This window comes from Thrips palmi, unplaced genomic scaffold (genome assembly GCF_012932325.1).
Source record: "Thrips palmi isolate BJ-2018 unplaced genomic scaffold, TpBJ-2018v1 HiC_scaffold_2, whole genome shotgun sequence".
Lineage (NCBI taxonomy): Eukaryota > Metazoa > Arthropoda > Insecta > Thysanoptera > Thripidae > Thrips > Thrips palmi.
Window position 1 is genome coordinate 9,908,248 of NW_023144629.1, and position 16,785 is coordinate 9,925,032.

Genomic DNA, 16,785 nt, shown 5'->3' on the forward strand with positions numbered 1-16,785 from the left:
CCCGACCCCACGCGCTTCGACCCGGACCGCTTCTCGGCCGAGGCGTGCGCCAAGCGGCACCCGTACGCGTACCTGCCCTTCAGCGCGGGCGCGAGGAACTGCATCGGCGGCCGCTACGCCATGATGGTCATCAAGACGACACTGGCCGCCCTGGTGCCGCGCTACCGCGTCGACGCCGTCCCGGACGGCCACACGGAGCCCGCCGACTTCCCCTTCACGTTCGACGTGGCCTCCAGGATGCTGGGCGGCGTGCGCGTCGTCTGCACGCCCCGCGCCGCCTAGCCAAGCTCCTGCAGTACCGCGGGAACACCCCGCACACCACACGATTCTGTACACACTAAATGTCATGGGACTTTTTTTGTCCCACGAATGATGCAATTTTAAGCACATCCGGTGGTGATGCAATGTTGTGTCCGCCAGGCGGCACAAGTTGTCTAGTGAAAGTACAAGTTGCAGCTGGCGCCGGACAAAATGTGTCACCAGACGGGAACAAAATTGTATCAGCGTCGGATGTGCTTAAAATTGCATAAATCGTGGGACAAAAAAAGTCCCATGACATTTAGGGTGTACACATTTTGTCGAGACGTTTTGCACAAATGTGTTTCTGATTTAGAATAAAATATGAGAAACATGTGCATTTATTTTCTCGTCCGAAAAGTCCATTGGCACGAAAAACTGCACTCCTAATTTTCTACTATGCAATGCCGAGCAGTCATAATACTACGCTAATTCTCAGTACCCTGCAACACAAATTTATCACCAGAGAACTTTATTCGTCATATGAACAAACTAACCGTAAGTTACTGAAAACCCTTCACGACCGGCTACAACCATCGCACAGTGGTTTAAAATCCTGTTTTAGGGGGAATAAATCGGTTTTTCAAAAGTGTCGCAGGGGGCATTCTGGGGGGTGGAAACGAACTATAATACTCTAATACAATATAAAATGACGTTTATAGATTTTTGCTGAGCGAAGCGAAGCACCCTGTTGGGGAATTTAAACGTTCGAATTGTCCGCCTCCCCCCGGATACCTTTAGTTTACCTGTGCGGCCAATGCGGCCGATTAAATACCCTCCAACCGGGGTGGTGTGATCCGGAGTAAAGTCCACTCCCGGTGGCGCGGCCCGCGACCAGCCACCGGTATGAATGAGTGTGACCTACTTTACCGGGCGGCAAGCGCGTGAGTCACCGGGCGCCTAGAGGTAGACAACCGCGCGGGGCGTGAGTACGCGTGCACCGCGCGTCGGCGCGTGCTGTTCAAGCTGTGCTCTAGTGGGCCGTGCGCGTGAGGGCGCGTGCACCGAGGCAGCGAGGTTCACCTCGCTGACAATAGGTATCTTATTATTGATCTTAATCTTATACCTATCTATGTATACATAGTCCGAGGTCAATAGTCCGAGGTCAATAGTCCGAGATCAATAGTCCGAGATCAATACTCCGAGGTCAATAATAATTTTCAAAATATTCACTTCCTAATTTACTACTGATGAAAATGCATTTCCATCTCCAGCAAAATCCAGCTCAGCAGCGAGGCCGAAGGCCTTCCCCTGGCTAGTTATATGACGCTGGGAGCCACTGGGAAGGGTTTGATTTTAGTCTTTTGTATTTTGATCAGATTCACCTAATTTTCTTCAGGGATCCTTAACTTAACTTAACGTTTAACTAACACTGCTTTCATAACGTAACATAAGATAATGTTCGCTAAAGGTTAAGGGTACGGAATTTTGGAAGTACTTCCAAAAGTATCTCGACACAAATTCGAAACACAAAAAAATAACTTAACCTTTTTGAAAAGATGTCAGAAGTTAAGGGTTATAACTTAAACTCTTACGATAACGTTATGATGCCCTTATGAGGTAAGTTAAGGATCCCTGATTTTCTTAGATGTTTCCTACCCTTATTTTTCCAATGAGGGCGATGCTACTGGTATGCTGGCGTGTTTTTCTTTTCGTATCATCATTAATCAAAGGATAGCAGCACACAGCGCAACACTTCGTTCGCGGTTTAGCTCACGGTGGCGGGTTTTTGCCACAAATGCGTTCAAAACATTAAAAAACACACTTTTGGAGTTTCGGACATCGATGGGGCCCGATGGGGCGGAGTTATTGGTGCGAGGCGCTTCCCTTACATGTATATTAAGATGCCCCGATGATAACTTTTCCGCACTCGTCCGCAACACGAAACGCAGGGATCAACACTACAAAAACGTGCCAAATTGACTAGTTTTGGGGCTATTTGCTTCTGGTGTACACCATACAAAATGAAAAAAACATAAGTGGGATTGTTTTTCTTTTCAAATATTTTGTTTTTCTTTATATCAAAATGATTTAATGCGGCTCAGAAGTTAAAACTAAGTATTTTGAGCATTTTTTAGTTTTGCCTTTTTTGTCAATTCTGTCATTTTTCTTCTAATTTTGCTATTTTTCTCATTATTTCAGCATTATAAATCCAATTTTTATCGGACCGCCTTTTCCTTTGAACCAGTCTTTGCCTATTGCCTACCGATGATTCAGTTCAATTCTGGTAGCATTTGGTCGCACGGGACGCTTGCTAGGACTTATTCCCCCGAAAATCGCATTTTAAACCACTGTGCATCGCTGTGCTGTCACAATACTATGTAAGCTCTTTAATCGTAATTAAAAAATAAAAAGTGTACAACGTCTCGTGCAAAATTGTGATGCTAAACTTCAGTGTGCACGGGGAAACAGTTTTGATAAATAGAGGAGTAGCTCTTCCAATCTAAAAGGTGGTCCCAAGTTAAGAGTTGAACGTATTTCTATAAACTTTTCGGATTATTTTAAAGTGTCACTCAGGTCACTTCAAACTTTTTACCACGTACTGAGTTTTGATAAAATATACTTTCTGGTCCTGTGCAGCGAGTTAACGTTGAACAGAAATAGTTAAAAATTTCTTTGTCCTGAGCGTGCGTGCACCTTGCCAAGGTGCTAAAGGCCAACAAATTGAAAGAAAAAAGGTGGGGAATGCCGTGTTTCTACCTGCCGATTTGCCTCACCGCCATAGTTAACCAGTTTGGTCGCACTTCTCAACGAGTTGATGATCACCAATTTGAGTTGATACAGCTTGAATGTAGCTATTGCCATAACTTCATCATCGGGGCAAGAGTGAGTTTCAAAATAAGGAGTAAGTTCTTAAAAAGTTTAATTATTCAAGTAAGAATACAAATTGTATGATCAAACAAAACCGACGGCAAAAATTATGGCTAATTAAAATATAGGACAGAAATAAAAGATGTTCCACAAGAAAATATTAAGTCTAGTTAGTCTTCAGCACATCTTCAAGTTACAAATATAACCAGTTTCAAACACAATTTAACAAAAGAGCACCTGCTTAGAGTCACACCAGTATGCTAATTGCACACTGACAATGCATTTCTAGGATGGCAGGTAGATCTCTGACACGACACCAGGTCACTACGGCCACCTTCGGCAGCCAGTCGGGCAGCCCGCCATCCTGCGGTGAGCAGCCATCGCAAGATGTTGCAGATCGTCCAGTTTCCGCAGCTCCTCATGGCAACCGAGGCCGCACCACTCACAACGACACTCTGCCTGATTTCTGATGAGCACGCGAAGGTGGAGGCGCGGGTTCCTTTCCAGGAGTTCCTGAACCGCAGGGGAGTGCAGCCAGCCATGGGCGCACTCTCCAAGGGGTGGATTCATCGAGAGCGAGGTGAGGCTCGGCGCAGACGTGGGGGTCACTGCCTGCAGAAAACCGTCAAGATCATCTCCATGCAGCCAGCACTCCAAGGACAGGGACTGCAGGGAAGGGAAAAGGGGCACGATGTTTGCTGCCAACTCCACACCGATCGCGTCCAAATCCCAGCCAACGCAGCTCAAAGTGAGAGATTCGACAAAGCGGGCAGAGGGCGAGCTCGCCAGAGCCTGCAGCGGGGCCGCGTGGTTTTTCCGAGGTACAGGAAACGACACCGATCTGAGGTGAGGCGCCTGGCTGAGAAAGTCCAGAGCACTGGAAGGAAAGTCAGGTGGTAGATCTTCATTGATGAACTTGAGAGTGTTGAGGTTGGACAGAGCCGCAGAATAAGACAAAGCATCGGCCTTGCACTCAAGCGAGCGAAGCCGTGGCATCATCCGCAAGAAGTTCATTGGGAGGTGATCTGTGCCCAGGCACACACTCACATCCTCCAGCGTTGACGCATGGGTTGTAAGCAATTGTACGAGTACATAGTTCAATTTACCAACGTACTGCAGCTTGGTCAAGGAGGGTCGTTTCAACGTTAAGGACCATAGGGCCGGATGTGACGGAATTCTGCTACATAGACCGATCCCTAATTCGCGGAGACCGCTAACACCGAGAGCCGCCTTTAGAAGGAGAGCAAGAGAGTGCGAATCCATAAGGCTGAAAAAAGAAAGTCGAAGCGCTCGCAAGCCGCCAAGAGCTGAGAATTTCTTAACCATGGCCGTAGCCAAGGGCACCTCAGGACCAGCAAAATAAACATCCGCACGCACTTCAAGTTCAGCGACGACGCACTCGGTGCTGGCCAACAACGACGGCATTTTCTTCATTTGAGCCAACGTCACCATTTGTTCCGGGTTCACGAAAGAGAGTTTCCGGAGGCAGGGGACGACACGCAGCGCCGGGAGCAGCTCACAGCCTATGGCGGCGGACTTCCACAAGTGGCGGTGAAGGCAGAGGTCGCGCAGGCGGCGACACACCACCCGGCAGCCCAGCAGCTCCGCCGGTGGCAGGTAGGCCAGCACGGCCAGCAGCGCGTCGTCCGGGAGGTCCAGCAGCTGCGGCACAAGCAGGGACAGTCAGAGCGCTGGCTACACTGGCAATTCGGTAGAGTCGGGTGATGAAGCTTCCTCGCTCAAATTGGGGTGATGTAAGTTTTCTCACCCTAACCGGTGCTAGCTAAGAAGTTGCCGCCCAACACACTAAATTGTTATGCTGCTTTTAACGCAAAAGCTTTGCACAGAATTGTGCATGCGTCTTAAAATGCACCATAAGTTGTGCGCAACAAAGAAGGAAAGGGTGCGTTGTTGCGCACGAACTCGTGCGTTCCACGCGGTTTGGTGCAAAAGCTATGCACCAAAAAACTACATAGAATCAAGGGTGAGATTTCAAGTTATGAAACAGTCATCGCCCAGATTCGGGTGAAAAATGAAATCCTCACGAAAATTTGAGTAATTTAGCACACACTAATTGACTGTGTAGTTTTTTTGTGCATAAGCTTTGCACAAAATTGTGCGTGCACTGCAAAAAAAGCCACAACGAAAGTACACAAATTACTGGCAAATTTTTAATCAGGAGTTTATTGTACTTTCAAAGGACAACAATTGTTGTACAAAGTGCAATGAAACCGGCAGTACGAGTGCTGGGCAGTCCGGCCTCGTTGTGGTTTGTACAATTCTCGTTGTACTTTATACAATCCGTGTTGTACTTTTATTGTACAGTTTTGGTTGTACTTTTGTTGTACTATTCACACTTTTTCTTGCAGTGTGCTTTTCACGCGCATGCTCGAATTCTGAGCATAAAGCTCATGCAAAAAAAAACCTTCAGGGTAATTCAGACTCTTAAAACCTTACGAAGTATTTTGAGCATACGTATAACAAACTAAAATACTTTGTTATACGAAGAAATAGTTTGTAAATTACGAAGTATTTCCTTTGTAAGCTAATGTATGCTCAAAATTCTTTGTTATACAAACTACTTTTCTTTGTAAGGCCCAAAATAGTTTGTAACGTTTTCTCACTGCAATGAGGCTGAAACGCGTGCACTAAATGTTTGCGTACTTTTACTTTCTGTCCATAACAACGAGATAAGGGGCAATGGACTCGCACCGGAGTTGATCAAAGTCGATGTTTGGCTACTTAGTAGATGATAAAGAAGCTCACATGAACGGGACACCTTATAATCGAGCTTGATATTATTTAATAAACTTTAGCTTGAGAAACTTGGAGGAAGTTTTCCAGCCGAGACATGCTCGCGTCGCCAACTGAGTACTTCGTGGAACACCTGGTATCAATATCAAGACGCGTAACTCAAAGACCAGATGGTGGATTGGCAGAGTTGAGCCCGCTGGACCGAATAATTCAGTTACAATTTACATTCATCAAATTTTGAATCCTAAAATTCAAGCGTGAAGTACTCCGACCAATCAGGGAGCGGCGTAACACATGGTTTGTCACGAAGCCGGCGGTCTATGCCTTCAGCAAGAATACAACCTTGTGTGAAAGCTAGTTACTGATCGTGAAAGGAAAGTTAACTCACCGATAGGTCCACTGTTTCCATTGCAGCGACGGGTTCACACAGTCTTGCACGGTCCCAGCAGTGGCGTAGACAGACGGATCAACCTGCAACGTAGACGAACATCATTAACCACTGAACATAGTCCACGGACTTCCACCCGCTTGAGACCATCATGGATGCGGGAAAATAACGAGAAACCTTTAATAAGATGGCACGGTTGACGCATAATACTAAGCACCAAGGAAAGATTCACAAATAGGCTACAAAGAACTGGACTGAAAGTTTAGAAGATCTCTGAAAACCTAACAAACTATTTTAGGCCTTACATAAGAGAAGCAGCTTGATACAACACAGTATTTAAAGCATACATAAGCGTACAAAAAAAATATTTCGTAATTTCCCAACTATTTCTTCGTGTAACAAAGTTCGTCTGACCTATGTTCTCACTTCTGGACTATTTCAGCAGACCCGAAAAGGAGAATAGGCGAGCGGGTCGCTTCCGTTTGGATCACAACGGACGACGGAGGATTCAAATATCACCGGAAATCTCTTTTAAGAAGTTGTACGTCAGTTCTCAAGTGAAACATAATATTTAAGACTCATTCGAGTGCAAATATCATGAAATTTGGCCCCTCGGTTAATGGAAAACTAACGCGTAGTCGTCGTCTGTTTGTTGAGACCCAACCGGAAGTGGCCCGCTCACTTGTTGTTATACTCGGTTCCGCTGAGGAAATCTGTGACGCATACTTTAACCGGGATTTCTTTTCAACCTCCGTTCAGCTCTTCTCCGAAGTAATCTGTAGCAGTATCCGTACACCCACCTTGCAGTAATCGGCTGAGTAGGATTTAAATCGACTGGGAGCGGTGGAGACGGAAGTCGACTTGTCCTATGATAAAGTTCAAACTAGAAGACTAAACACAGTATGATACTCTAACGCAGCTGCAAACCAGAGGTGCTGAGATCAAAACCGGAAGCTCCTACCCAGTCCCTCCAATTGTTCATTCGAGGGAAGTATAGAACGAATCCAATTGACAGTTCCATCAGAGCGAAGAAGAAACACAGAAACCGGAGACTCCCCAGAAGTAGCTACCCTGAATACAATACGTGGTATATTGGCTGCGGACAGTTGCCTCTGAATAGTTCCAGAAAACCTTTCAGAAAACTCCAGTGAAGCGGGCGTTACGCAGGCAGGGACCCCCAGCCCGCTGCCACGGCGTAGCGCAACGGAGAATTTCGCGATACCACCACGGAAGTTCTTTCAGCGAATAAGGGGGAACCTTATTCACTGAAAGAACTTCCGACCTATTCTCTCACACCTGAGATGTTCAACGTACCGTTACGCTGGCTCGGATCCCCCGACCTATGAGGTACGGTACTCCAATTAATCTTGAAACGGAAGAACAGCGACAAAAGTGAGCCCTAACAGCTCCTGCGCACGCTCAGGCGTTTCCCCACCACCCGGTGCGCATGTGCCGAAGCAGGTTTTTCAGACTAACTTTTGTACTTCTTCCGTTTCACGATTCATTGGAGTACCCTTTACCGCAGCTTTGCGCAGCTCGACCCCCGAAATAAGAAACACAACACGAACGTCCTCATACCTTGCTTGTGACCTCGAAATAACACTCAGCACACTTTGTGAACTAGCAGACGAGCATGTCACATTTACAACAACTTCCTAAGGTGAATGGTGACTTATTGGACTACCGTCTTGATTGCAGCTCACGTTATGGTCTGCTTTCACCAAACTGACGGCAGACACTGTTAGATAAAAATGTCCTGTCAATGCCGTTAATTTATTACCAGTTTTCACTGTAGGTCAATTCACAGCGTTTACTGTGATCTACTCACGCGATTCACTGTGATCTTGTTCGCTGTGATCTGGTCCACAGTATACACTGAGTCTGACGCCGCCGAGCATCGAAGTAGTGCAAATCAGGCTCCAATTCACGGCGTTTACTGTGGCCAGATCACAGTGAACACTGTCGTGACCGAGATCACAGTGAACGCCGTGAACTAGTTCACAGCAAACGCCGTGAATTGCATAATAGCAAACATTGGTAATAAATTAACGGCATTGACAGGACATTTTTTGCTCAGTGGATGACTTCTGGTCAACACAGGAACGTGATTCCATGGTAAATCAAAGGTGACAAAATGTCTCGTTCTTTTGAGCACTGTATCACATTCGTGAATGGGAATAAGGCAACCAATGGCTGGTTCACACCCGAACGAATGTGACACAATGCTGAAAGGATTGTGACATTTTGACATATACGATTCAACGTGATGTCTCGTACTTGAAATGAGCGATTGTGCTTAACTATCTGCCTCATGCAGTCCTAGAGTCTTGGAACTATGCAGCTGAACGCTGGTCCTGGAGCAGCTGAGCGGCAAGGAGGGCCTCACCTCGGCGGACATCAACAATTCACCCTGAGGTTGGATTTGCACCGTGAAACATTTTGTCGGGGCCGAGGGGTGAATCACTAGTGTACTCATGTGTACAAATAAGCCCGTACTCAGGTACTCACAAATTTTGAAAGAGCAAAAATAGCCAAATTTATACAGGATTCGGTGTGGATTTACGTTTAAAACGCTAAAAAGGCGTAAAAACGTCGACAAAAAGCCCAATTTATGAGTATTTTCAGGTGTACTCATCTGTACTCATGTACTCATGTGTACACAAAGACACGGAGTGATTCACCCCTCGGTCGGGGCCATCATGCGACCTACACTCCAAATTCGGTATTCCCTGGAACTGGGCGCCGTTACCGCCTGCTCCACTTCTAGAGGCGGCAAATGTCGCCCACATTTTGGGCACCTTCGTTGCCTTGTCTCGGGGTCCTCAAATCATACCCCGGCCCCCTCCCATGGTAGAGCATACACAGGTGCCCACTTTCTAGGCAGGCACCTTTTGCGCTGCCGAGCTACGGCGGCCCACAGTTAGAGACAAGCTGCTTAATGATTTGTGATCCTTGAGACATGGCGACATTCGGCGCCCTGAAGTGTAAAGCAGGCGACAAGAGCGCCATTGTCAGGGCACGCCAAATTTTGGGTGTAGGAAACAAATTATAAATTTTTGGAATCGAAGCTAGTTTGGCCCCGGACTAAGGTTCAAATTCCCCAATGGCAGATGTCACCACTGTTGCCTATTAAAAGAGGCCTATGGTGCCTATGCCGTTAGAAGTCCTGAGGATCCCAAATCTCATTTCGGATGTCTGATACGACATCCGTTCGCCCACATTAGTTAAGGGGTGGCGAAAGTACTCTTTTGTGGAAATCTCAAAAGTTAGACTTTCCTGCTGATTCCGAACATGTACTTGGTCTTGCAAAAATGAGTAAAACGGAGGGCGCAACCGGCCTTCAAAGTAAAGAAAAAAAAAATCGAATTTTCAAGGCTAGTAGCGCCCTCAATATTTAATTTTTTTTCAAAGCACAGTGCATGCACTTCGGACCGAATCGGCAGAAAAAATGGCCCCTTTGCGATTTTGAAAAAAAATGTGTGTTCATGACCATTCTTAGGGAGCGTGGGGCACAATGGGACAGCGGGTACCATGGGCAACTGTCAAGTACGGGTGGTAAAAACACTTGTGTTGTAACCTTTTTTTTTCTTTTCTATATCTCAAAAGTTATAGATGCCGCATTTTGTAGCATTTTTTCTGCCGATTCCAATTATGAACTGCGATTTGAAAAAGCAGAAAAATTGAGGGCGCTTTAAGGCTTTGAACGGCTTAAGCGGCGCCCTCTCTTGCAGGCACCGAGCGGGTGATCAGGGAGACGATGCGCCTGTCAGCATCGGTCTTGCAGCCAGGTCTGCAGGCAGCATTGCGCGCCAATGCACGAAATTAAACATGCAATTCGTAACGTACTAATTTCTGCGTGACAATGTACGCTTTGCTGCATACTTGCGCTCGAAATCGTGAATTGCCGCGCACAAATTTGTGCGTTACGAAATGCATGTTTAATTTCGTGCATTGGCGCGCAGAAAAACCTACTTAGTGATTTAGTGTGTGTGTGTTGATGATGCGCGCACTCCGCGCAGGGCAGGCAGGCGTGCTCGTGAAAGTGGTGATTTTCGCCCCTCTTGTCCAGAATACGCTTCGCAATGGTGCGCACCAGCTGTCACGTCTGGTGACATAAGAAAGAGGTGATAAAGTTACGAGTGATTTCTGAAAGGGCAATAGCATGTTTCCAGTCGCTTCGCTGTGAATGCTTGAAGCTCCCATTAATAGGCGGGCCTCGCTCCACAGCCCACTATTTACTTTTGACAAGTCCTTCGATGGAACGGCGCCCTTCGAATGGTGCGGCAAGACTACGCTTGCCATCACACGAAAAGTTCAGGTCACTTTTGCTGTGGCGCAGTTCAGTCAGGATGGCCAGTCCGAGTGGAACGATGTGTGCTGCAGTGCTCGCCGTGGTCCTCTTGGTACCCGCCAAGGCACTTTCTGCGAGCTGGACCTCCCTGCTGCCAAGTAACGATACAGGCTTGGACGACACTCTGAGAAAAAATGACGGTAAATCCTGGATAATTTTTTTGCCAAACTTTACCGTACTTGTAAAACTAGTATGTACCAGAGTGTCCAATCGGGCGGTTGGCCCAACCTTGGGGTCGCGGTAGCCGACGCCCGCGGTCGCCTACGGTCGCGGTGGCGGGAACAACTCGGAACGCTCTCAAACTTACCCTGCAACCAAGTGTAGGACGTCGACATTTACAGCGGGACGGACCACGCTTGAGTGTCGCACCAGTATAGGTCCGCGCTTGAATGTCGGCCCACGCTGTCCGAACCTTCATTCGCCACAGAATGTCCGACGGCTGAGTGTGGGGTCACAATTGGAACTCAGTGTATTTGCCGTAGGACAACAGTGGTCCTACACATGTAGGCGTCCGAACGGGTGGTCGCACTTCGAGGTCGACACACTGGGGTCGACGTGCAAGCGTGGACAAACTGGTCTACGCTTAAGTGCGACCTGCTCTACACTGATTTGCTAAGGCAGATAATCACACTCCGTAACAAAGGCATGCTGAAGGAAGGTCCAAAGACCAATTGCCCGTCGTGGGAGGACGAAATACCGCCTTGGATCAGACGCGGTGGCTGCTTAAATGCCGCAAAGTTGATCAAAACGGTCACAAATGTCTTTGAAAAATCGTGTTTTGAGTCGACTTTAAGCATCCACTGCGTCTGATCCGAAGCGGTATTTCGTCCTCCCCCAACGGGCAATTGGTCTTAGGACCTTCCTTTAGCATTCCTTTGTTACGGAGTGCGATTATCTGCCTTAGTTTGGGAGCAGTATTGCCGCAAAGTTGATCAACCCACGTGTTTTCAGACATTTGTGACCGTTCTGATCAACTTTGCGGCAGTACTGCTTCCAAACTAAGGCAGATAATCGCGTCACGTTTTAAAGGCATGCAAAAGAAAGGTCCAAAGACCAATTGCCCGTTGAGGAAGGACGAAATACCGCCTCGGATCAGACACAATGGGTGCCTAAAGTCGGCCCAAAACACGATTTTTCAAAGACATTTGTGACCGTTTTGATCAACTTTGAGACTATACTGCTCCCGAACTAAGGCAGATTATCGCACTTTGTATCAAAGGCATGCTAAAGGAGGGGTCGCGTGGGGTCGCGAAATTTCTCCTGGGGGTCGCGGAAATTTTTGGCTACAAATTTGGGGTCGCGAACCGAAAAAGGTTGGGAACCGCTGGCCTATAGGATTTACCGTACTTGTTTTACAAAATATTCCGTAGTCTTTTAACAGTAGTTCCCGTTCTTTAGTACAGTCCCTGCCGTATTGACCCGCCTTTCTATTCAAAAAAATAGAGGAAGGCCCCGATCTGGTCCCGACGAAGGCCGCTTCCGAGAATTGTCCACGTCAGGATCTTGAGAAAAGGGTCGATCGACTGAAATATTGCGGCTTTCAATAGATCTCTTCAAGACCTTTTCAATTAGGGGTCCGAAAAGGGTGGGGGGATGTACAGGAGTCCCGACTTCAGCAGGTGCGTACATCAGAATCTTGGGAAGAGGGGGTCGACCGACTGAAAAATTTTATTGCACCTTTCGATAGGTCTTGGCAAGACCTTTTTACGCAAGGGCCGGAAGGGGGGTCCAGGAGCCCGACTTCGGCAGTTGGCTACATCAGGATCTTGGAAAACGAGGGTCAACAGACTGGAAAAAATTATTGTAGTTTTTGATAGGTATTAAAGTACGGTATTGCCTGCAAAAAAGTACGGCATTGCCTGCAAAAAAGTGCGGCATGATCTGTCGAAAAGCACAGTATCTAGTGTTGAAAAGACTACGGTATGGTTTGTAAAACGAGTACGGCAATCACTGTAACATGTACGGCAGATGCTGGCTTTGAAAGAACGGTGTTCTGGAGTACTCAGTACAGGCTTTACCGTGATCTTTTCTCGCAGTGGAGGCGCGGTTCATCCTCAGCCTGCTGGAGCCCGCCCTGCTGCGCACCGGACCCCATCCTCCTCAGCTGGTTGTCGCGGGAAGGCCGCAGTGGATGGACGCCTTTCTGAGACTGCACGGAACAGCGTCTGTGGTCCTGGTGCCCAGCCCGGGACGGCCATGGCCGACCCCAGCGGATCGTTATACTCTGTCTCTGCCGAGTGCAGTCCTTCTGGTCGCCGAAGAAAGAGCATCAGACTTGATCGCCGTTCTCGCGGCCATAGAAAAGCCCCTTGAGTGCCGAACGCTGCTATGGACAGAATACAAGTCTGGCTGGACAGAGAAAGATCTGAACAAAATCGCAGAATCTTGGAGAATTTTTTCCATGACACCAATAATGCTCGTGGTTCGACTGGCTGGGGTTGTGGGTTCAAGCTCGGCTGTGTACCTGGGGACCTTTAAACCTCAACTAGGGTCCGCCGCCAGCAAGGGTTTGGCTTCCAGGATCTGTGATGTTCTTCCCACCATGCTACTTTCGAGGAGACGCGACACGTAGCACCGGAATGTACTTCAACGCTGGTGACGCAAATGTGTACCAAACTATGTTGGAACAGTACGCAAAAACAGTTGTCAACAAATACGGGAACTTAAGCTTCGTCCGAATGAACAAACCGAGACGATGGGAAACTTCCTAGTACTCTGCCGCTACAACTTGTTCATCTTAGAATACCCGTTACATGTGCATACTTATAGCAAATTCGATGCTTTCCCCTGGGCAATGGACAGCGTGGTGGTTCTGGTGCCGGCCGGGATGGGGGAAGGCAACTGTCTCGTCGACAGCATCACTGGACAGTTTTCAACGGCCCTCTGGATTGCCACGGCGTTGTCCTTGCTGGGGGTCGCCACCTTACTGCATGCACTCAACGGGCGCTCCAGGGCCTTCCTCGACGCGCTGGCCCCTCTGGTCGGCCAGTCCGGCTCGCCGGTCGGCAGGGATGCGCGGCGTCCGCTGCTGGGCGGATGGCTGCTCGTCTGCGTCGTCCTCTCCTCGGCCTACAGCGGGAAACTTCTGGCTGGTCTTCTCGGCAAATGCGCCGCTGGAGAAATACAAACTTTGGAAGAACTGGCGCGAACCAAACTTAATGTTCTCATCCAACCTGGGATCGACGTGGAAGACCATTATGTATCGCACGCACTGAGCGTCAGAGCCGCTGTCTTTACCGGCTCAGCCCGTGAGGCCTTGGCTGCCGTTGCAAACCGAAGCGCCGCATTTCTGCTGACGAAGACGAGTCTTTCACACATCGCACCGGAAGTGGGGTCAATGGACAGTGTGCACAAATTCACGCTGCCCAGACAATCCGTTGTTACTTTATTCATGGCAAAGAAAGGCTTGCCTCAAGCGAAAAGCTTTGGGGTGACTATTAACCGATTTAGGGCGGTTGGCTTACACCCCGAGGTGGTGCACCGGTTTCAAAACGTCAAGGACACGCGCCTGTACGCTTCCCAGAGAACCAGGGCGGAGCGTGCAAACCCTCGGGTCGTTGCGCTGGACATCGCCAAGGTGTGGGTGTGCTTCGAGGTCTGGATAGCCGGCAGCCTCGTGGCGACTGCAGCCTTTGTGGGCGAGATCGTGGTCTCGCGATTGTCCAGTAGGCAGTCTACCCATGAGCTGTGACTTCACTGAGAGTTGTGTCACGTTGCAGCGCACGGTTCAAAATATATGGATATGCGATGCGCACACTGTTTTAAATGTTGGCACACCTTTCTCTGGTGGCCCCGTGACGTCACGTTTGTTTGGACGTCGAAACTCCGATGGCAGTCGTCGCGCGATGCGAGACAAAGCGCCGTGAAGGTAGGCATACCATCCACCGAATTCGGATGTCTCCCCTGACGGGTGGTCAGTCGCCGGTCGCTGCGTGCGAGACGGCACGGTGGCGCTGCCTGCCGATGGGTGTGCGAGAGAGAGAGAACGTGCCCGGCTACACTGTCAGAAAATTCCGAAAAAAATGGAAAAATCATGGAGTTTTTCCGAAACTTCTGCATGGAGCTCTCCAGTAATGCAAATTCTGGGCTTTCTCCGAAAAAATTCGGAACTTTGAACAAAAATGCACGCTTCACTATCACAAAAACACGAAGAAAAGGTTTGCAACCAGTTAAAATTCCCCTACTTCTTGAGCTCAGTTTTCATAATATTAAGGGAAAGCTACAGGATATAAGTGAAATGAGCTCGAATGAGATTGTCCCTTCTTTGACCATTTCAGACCAAAAAATGCTTCAGCGAAGTCCTCTTTAAAAGACTTGCATTTTACCTCCTATCTGGACCCAAGGAATGCTCCGTAGAACATCTGTATAAGCCCTGCGAAAATCTCTCCGAAAAAAAAATGGAAAATGAATGGAGTCTCCATGAACGTGATTATAGGGTTTTTCTCCATAAAATTTCGGAGCTAATTTCTAACAGTGTAGTCAGTCAGTCTACAGTCAGCCGACGGAGCGTCAAGACGAGACGCTGCCGCTCAGTGCACGTGTTTGGTGTTCCGCGAAGTTTCTGCCATCAATCCGTTGCAATCCGACGTTTATCCGTGGATTTTCCATCATGACTACACCCGCCGATTCATCGCCCGCAAGGGCGTCAAGTTCCGGGCTTAGTCCACACACTATGATGGGCTAAACATCCGCCGAAGCCGTGCCTCTGCCTCGTGCCTCGTGTGAGAGGCCGTCTTGCTGCTGCCATGTTTCGCCTCGCCACCCAACACCGTCACTGAAAACGTAATGGTCGGACACATGGCCATAGAATAGCGTGACCAAAAAGTCACGCCAAAAATTGGCGTGACACGCAATTCACGCCGATAAACGGCGTGACCTGTGGGTCACCCCTCGTTTGGCGTGACTGACACGGTTTATTAGAAAAGTCATGCCAAAAAGTGGCATGACAAGAAATTCACACCAAAAATTGGCGTGAATTTTTGAGTCTTGCCGATTTGGGGCGTGACTCTTCTGTCATGCCGTTTGTTGGCGTGACACTTAATTTCCGCCCATGCAGCGGCACGAAGTCACGCCGATAGATTTTCAGTGGTCTCTGTCTCCGTCCGGAGCGGGCCTGTCCACGCCGTCCCACCTCCGCTTTGCCGTCGCCGACGTGACGTCACGGCTCTCGAGGCAACTCGGCGCCCGCCGTGACGTAGTGAATGTGCTAGTGCCATGTTGTGCCGCGGTGCGCCGCTCTGAGATATGTAGTGAAACAACGTGAAATCGAAATCTCTTTCTGCCTTGGACGTAGTTTACGCCTGTTTAGTAAATAAATGAAGTGACGCTAGGTGTGAAGTGTGTGTGTTGGGGAGGCGCCCCCAATGCACAATCTGTCCTCCATCCTGTTCTACAATGTATATTGCCTTGACCCTGTAGGCAATGGTTGGTGAGTGTGCACACTTCTCTATCTTATTCATCTGGGCCCAGGTGATGGTTCTGTCTGTAGCTGTTGTTTATGGGATGTTATTGCTATTGTTGCTCTTGATTTTGTGTCAGTGTTAGATACCACCACAATTTAATTTTTAGTTTCAGTTGCACAGACATAGTTAAAAATTACTTTGTCCCGAGAGTGTACATTGCCAAGTGCTAAAGCCACCGATTAATGGCAAGGGCGTCAAGTTCCGGGCTTAGTCCACACACTATGATGGGCTAAACATCCGCCGAAGCCGTGCCTCTGCCTCGTGCCTCGTGTGAGAGGCCGTCTTGCTGCTGCCATGTTTCGCCTCGCCACCCAACACCGTCACTGAAAACGTAATGGTCGGACACATGGCCATAGAATAGCGTGACCAAAAAGTCACGCCAAAAATTGGCGTGACACGCAATTCACGCCGATAAACGGCGTGACCTGTGGGTCACGCCCTCGTTTGGCGTGACTGACAACGCGTTTTATTAGAAAAGTCATGCCAAAAAGTGGCATGACAAGAAATTCACACCAAAAATTGGCGTGAATTTTTGAGTCTTGCCGATTTGGGGCGTGACTCTTCTGTCATGCCGTTTGTTGGCGTGACACTTAATTTCCGCCCATGCAGCGGCACGAAGTCACGCCGATAGATTTTCAGTGGTCTCTGTCTCCGTCCGGAGCGGGCCTGTCCACGCCGTCCCACCTCCGCTTTGCCGTCGCCGACGTGACGTCACGGCTCTC

General features: G+C 48.5%; 1 protein-coding gene across 11 annotated transcripts; it reads right to left on the reverse strand.

Moving 5' to 3' along the window:
• Nucleotides 1-3,143: 3,143 nt before the first annotated feature.
• LOC117647176 lies at nt 3,144-10,508 on the reverse strand. 11 transcript variants are annotated; one of them, XM_034388787.1, is made up of 4 exons: nt 8,079-8,097; nt 7,829-7,988; nt 6,251-6,333; nt 3,144-4,770 (listed from the first exon to the last, which is right to left on the reverse strand). In XM_034388787.1, the coding sequence occupies exons 3-4, from the start codon at nt 6,269-6,271 to the stop codon at nt 3,433-3,435; spliced, it is 1,359 nt and encodes a 452-aa protein (XP_034244678.1). In that variant the 5' UTR covers nt 6,272-6,333; nt 7,829-7,988; nt 8,079-8,097; the 3' UTR covers nt 3,144-3,432. The 11 variants fall into 11 exon arrangements, with proteins under 11 accessions (XP_034244678.1, XP_034244684.1, XP_034244682.1 ...); XM_034388793.1 differs by lacking the exons at nt 7,829-7,988; nt 8,079-8,097 and adding an exon at nt 10,490-10,508; XM_034388791.1 differs by lacking the exons at nt 7,829-7,988; nt 8,079-8,097 and adding an exon at nt 8,961-8,979.
• Between the last annotated feature and the right edge of the window lie 6,277 nt (nt 10,509-16,785).